The sequence below is a fragment of the Emiliania huxleyi genome (genome assembly GCF_000372725.1).
Source record: "Emiliania huxleyi CCMP1516 chromosome Unknown EMIHUscaffold_137, whole genome shotgun sequence".
NCBI classification, from domain to species: domain Eukaryota; phylum Haptophyta; order Isochrysidales; family Noelaerhabdaceae; genus Emiliania; species Emiliania huxleyi.
The window spans coordinates 21,733-26,716 of NW_005201223.1; the positions used below are offsets into that span (position 1 = coordinate 21,733).

The 4,984-nt window shown below is 63.3% G+C and overlaps 1 protein-coding gene across 1 annotated transcript; it reads right to left on the minus strand.

Annotated features, from left to right (window-relative positions):
* Positions 1-1,946: 1,946 nt before the first annotated feature.
* On the minus strand, positions 1,947-2,857 carry EMIHUDRAFT_414050 (hypothetical protein). Its single transcript, XM_005788194.1, has one exon. It carries the CDS (start codon positions 2,368-2,370, stop codon positions 2,071-2,073), a length of 300 nt encoding a protein of 99 aa, XP_005788251.1. The 5' UTR covers positions 2,371-2,857; the 3' UTR covers positions 1,947-2,070.
* Between the last annotated feature and the right edge of the window lie 2,127 nt (positions 2,858-4,984).

The window sequence follows — 4,984 nt, forward strand, 5'->3', positions numbered from 1 at the left end:
AGAGTGCTTGAAATCGGTAGGAGGAACCCGGATGGGCCCGGCTTCGGCGCGCCGACTCAGCCTGGGGTTCTCCCCAGGTGCACTTCTGCGCGCCGGGTCAGCCGCGCCTCGGCGCCGCGCCTCAACCCGGGAGCGGGGCTTTACGGCCAGCTCCCGTCCTGGCGCGGCCCGGGGCCCGGCTGACGGAACGGGCCCCTCCGACCCGTCTAGAAACACGGACCAAGGAGTCTGACACGTGTGCGAGTACCCGGGTGGCAAGCCCGCGTGCGGAATGAAAGTGAAGGGCATGCCCTGCCAACCGACCTTGACCTGCTGTGAGGGGTTTGAGTGGAGCACACCTGTCGGGACCCGAAAGATGGTGAACTATGCCTGGGTAGGGTGAAGCCAGAGGAAACTCTGGTGGAGGCTCGTAGCGATACTGACGTGCAAATCGTTCGTCGAATCTGGGTATAGGGGCGAAAGACTAATCGAACCATCTAGTAGCTGGTTCCCTCCGAAGTTTCCCTCAGGATAGCTTGAACGCAACGGTTTTGTCAGGTAAAGCGAATGATTAGAGGCCTGTGGGCTGAAACAGCTTGCACCTATTCTCAAACTTTAAATGGGCAAGAGGCCCGGGATGCTTGAGTGATCCCGGGCGGCGAACGGCGCGTTCAAAGTGGGCCATTTTTGGTAAGCAGAACTGGCGATGCGGGATGAACCGAACGCCGCGCTAAGGTACCCAAGTGTCCGCTCATCAGATACCACAAAAGGCGTTGGTACCTCCAGACAGCAGGACGGTGGCCATGGAAGTCGGAACCCGCTAAGGAGTGTGTAACAACTCACCTGCCGAAGGTACTAGCCCTGAAAATGGATGGCGCTCAAGCGGACCACCGATGCGCGGCCGCCGGCGCGAGCGCGAGGCGCCGGCGAGTAGGAGGGCGCGGGGCTCGCGGCGCAGCCTTGGGCGCGAGCCTGGGTGAAGCGGGCCCCGGTGCAGATCTTGGTGGTAGTAGCAAATATTCAAATGAGAACTTTGAAGACTGAAGTGGAGAAAGGTTCCGTGTGAACAGCAGTTGGACACGGGTGAGCCGACCCTAAGAGACAGGAAAACTCCGCCGAACGCGGCTGGTTCTGTCAGCCCGTCCGTCGAAAGGGAATCGGGTTAATATTCCCGAGCCAGCGCGTGGATGGTGGGCGGCGACGCGAACGAACCCGGAGACGCCGGCGGGAGCCCTGGGAAGAGTTCTCTTTTCTTCTTAACTGCCTCCTGCCCTGGAATCGGTTTAGCCGGAGCGAGGGCTACACGGCAGGCAAAGCACCCTAAGTCTTGGGGTGTCCGGCGCGCTCCCGACGGCCCGTGAAAATCCGGGGGAGCGGTTCGTTCTCACGCCTGGTCGTACTCATAACCGCATCAGGTCTCCAAGGTGAACAGCCTCTAGTCGATAGAGCAATGTAGGTAAGGGAAGTCGGCAAAATGGTTCCGCAACCTCGGGAGAAGGAATGGCTCTGAAGGCTGGGCGCAGGGGTCCTAGGCTCGAGGCCGGCTGGCTGCGCGGGGACTACGGCCTCACGGCTGCGGATCCCGCGCGGCCGTCCGGCGGACGGCCTAGGAGCGCTCCGGCTCTCCCTGCGCGACGAACAGCCGCTTCAGAACTGGCGCGGACAAGGGGAATCCGACTGTTTAATTAAAACAAAGCATTGCGATGGCCCGCGAGGGTGCTGACGCAATGTGATTTCTGCCCAGTGCTCTGAATGTCAAAGTGAAGAAATTCAACCAAGCGCGGGTAAACGGCGGGGAGTACTATGACTCTCTTAAGGTAGCCAAATGCCTCGTCATCCAATTAGTGACGCGCATGAATGGATTCGTGAGATTCCCACTGTCCCTATCTACTGTCTTAGCGAAACCCCAGCCAAGGGAACGGGCGTTGGAAGAATCAGCGGGGGAAAGAAGACCCTGTTGAGCTCGACTCTAGTCTGTTACTGTGGAACGACTTGATGGGTGTAGAATATGCGGGAGGGGCAACCCGACAGTGAAATACCGCAACCGTCAACGTTGTTTTACTTACTCGGTGGCGCGGAGGGAGGCTCGCCTCACTTCTGGATCCAAGCCGCTTCGTGCGCGCGATCCGCGTCGGGGACACTAACAGGTGGGGAGTTTGGCTGGGGCGGCACGTCTGTTAAAAAATAACGCAGGCGCCCGATTTTGAGCTCAATGAGAACAGAAATCTCATGTGGACCGAAAGGGGAAAAGCTCGGTTGATTTTGATTTTCAGTACGAATACAAACCGCGAAAGCGTGGCCTATCGATCCTCTCGTCTTTGGGAATTTCAAGCTAGAGGTGTCAGAAAAGTTACCACAGGGATAACTGGCTTGTGGCTGCCAAGCGTTCATAGCGACGTAGCTTTTTGATCCTTCGATGTCGGCTCTTCCTATCACTGCCTCGCAGCGGGGGCCAAATGCAGGATTGTTCACCCACCAACAGGGAACGTGAGCTGGGTTTAGACCGTCGTGAGACAGGTTAGTTTTACCCTACTGCTGTCTGTTTTTCTACGGTAATTTGGTTCAGTACGAGAGGAACCACCAATTCGCATCATCGGTATAGCCGCCGCCGGAAACGGCGATGCGGCGAAGCTGCCATGCGCCGGATTATAACTGAACGCCTCTAAGTTAGAATCCATGCCGGAAGGAAAGCCACCTACCGGCCCGGGGACGCCACGAGCAACGGTAGCACTGCCTGAGCCGCGAGCGACCACAATTCACGGACCCGGGCCGACGAATCCCTTGCAGACGACTTGAATAAGGAACGGGGTATTGTACGCGGCAGAGTGGCCTTGTTGCCACGATCCGCTGAGATTCAGCCTTGGTTCTGACGATTTGTTGCGCGCGCGCAACAACCCTCAGGGCCTCTCCCGTTCCTCAGTCGCTCTCTCGGCGCTCTCCCCCCTCGCCTCTCCTCCGAGCCTCACTCGCTCGGGGGCGGAGCTGAGGGGGCGAGAGCGCGATTTCTGCCCAAGGCAGCGCGCAGGCCACTGCGCAGCCACACCCGGCTCTCCCCGAGCCGCCACTGGGCGCTCCCGCGGTCCCCTCCGGGCTGAATGCGGCCTCCGGAGCGGGCGGCGCGAGCGTCTGAGTCTACTCAGAGCCTTCCACGCTCTTCTTTGCGTTCCAAAGCACCCACTTTACCGTTACCTCCACCGCCCTCGCCACCGCCCACGCCGCCGCTACCATTCCGGCCACCCTCCCCACCCTCATCCCCACCTTGCCCCCGCCGCCCGTTGCAGCTGCGGCGCGCAGGCCACTACGCAGACACACCCGGCTCTCTCCGAGCCGCCACGAGCCGCTCCCGCAGTCCCCTCCGGGCTGAATGCGGCCTCCGGAGCGGGCGGCGCAAGCGTCCTACCCCCCTCAGAGCCTTCCATGCGCTCTTCTTTGCGTTCCGAAGCACCCTCTGTAGCATCACCCAGTCACCTCCCTTGCCACTCTCCTTGCGCACTTGGCCGAGGCGTCGCCAGGCACGCACGCCGCTCCCTCCAACCCCGTGTCGGCCGGCCGCCGCCCTCGCCTCCAGCCGCCCCGCCACCCTCACCGGCGTCGCAAGATCTCTTACACTACCCCCGGCCCTTGCCGCCGCCCTTGCCCCGGCCCTTGCGCCGCCGCCTCCCGCCCCGCCGCACCGCACTCACCCCCGCCCCCCTCGGCCTGCTGCCACTCTCACCACCCCTCGCCCTCGCCGCCGCCGCCCTCGCCGTCGCCACCGTCTCTGCCCCCTCCCTCGCCGCCGGGGCCCGGCCTCGCGGCCACGGCACCCTTGCCCCCACCACCCTCCTTCGACCTTCCGCCCCCGCCCCTACCCCCACTCGCCGCCGCCCTCCGCCCCCCTCCCGCCTCGTTCCCCCTTGGGTTCGTCAAGCGCCCGCCGTTCAAGTTTCGGGCGTTCATGCCTAAGTGAGGGTGTGTGCGTCTTGGGTCCCGGGGTTGTGTTTTTGTGTGAACGGGAATGCGCCACGTGTGATTTTCGGGGCCTGGGGTTGTGCGTTTATGTGAACGGGAATGTGCCACCCTGAGAACGGGCAAAGGTTCACGCCTTCGAGTGTTTCTTCCGCGCCACCCCCAAGGGGCGGACTCACTCGCTGCCGGCTTCGCCAGGGCCGCGACAAGCTCGTCGGCATGCCGCCACGCAAGCGCAAGGCGGCTGAGGCCTCCGCGCCGGTGGTGGTCGAGCTCTCATCCGACGACGAGCCGGCGGCCGACTCGCGCCGTCGCTCGCGGCGCAAGCAGGTTCGCGCACATGCGCCTCGCTCTGTGTGGCGTGCGTACAGCCGCCCCTAACGCGCGTCCGCCTTGACCGGACAGAACGCCAACCACGAGCCGATGGTCCGGATCGGCGACGGAGGTCGCGAGCCCATCTGCCTCACCTGGGGTGACTACCGCCGGCTCGGCACGCCAGACGGCACGGTCGGCCCGGAGCAGCTGCTTCTCAACGACACCCTGGTCGAATGGTACCTGCGCTTCAAGCTCGAGAAGCAGCTGCGCCAGCTCGGGCTCGCCGAGCGGACCTACATCTTCTCCACTTTCTTCATCAAGCGCCTCCGCCTCGCCCTGCAGCGCCGAGGCGCCTCTAGACGCAACTGCGGCAGACGCCTCCCTCGCAGCACACACACACCAGCAGACACACGCACACGCACACGCACACGCACACGCACACGCACACGCACACGCACACGCACACGCACACGCACACGCACACGCACACGCACACGCACACGCACACGCACACGCACACGCACACGCGCGCACTCACGACGGTCCGCCCGCGGCCCGCTGGTCGGCAGGAGAGACGCTGCGCAAGCTGCTCAAGTGGGTCGCGGGAGTGGACCTGCTCTCCAAGGCGAGAGAGGAGCCGAGAGGAGCCGAGAGGGGCCGAGAGGGGCCGAGAGGGGCCGAGGCTGGCTCAAGTCGGCCGCGAGATCGGACCTGCTCTCTCAGGCGGCAAACACAGATCAGC

Bases quoted from the DNA above. Each gene is read 5' to 3' on its own strand.
- EMIHUDRAFT_414050 (XM_005788194.1), bottom strand. From the start codon at position 2,370: ATGAACGCTTGGCAGCCACAAGCCAGTTATCCCTGTGGTAACTTTTCT.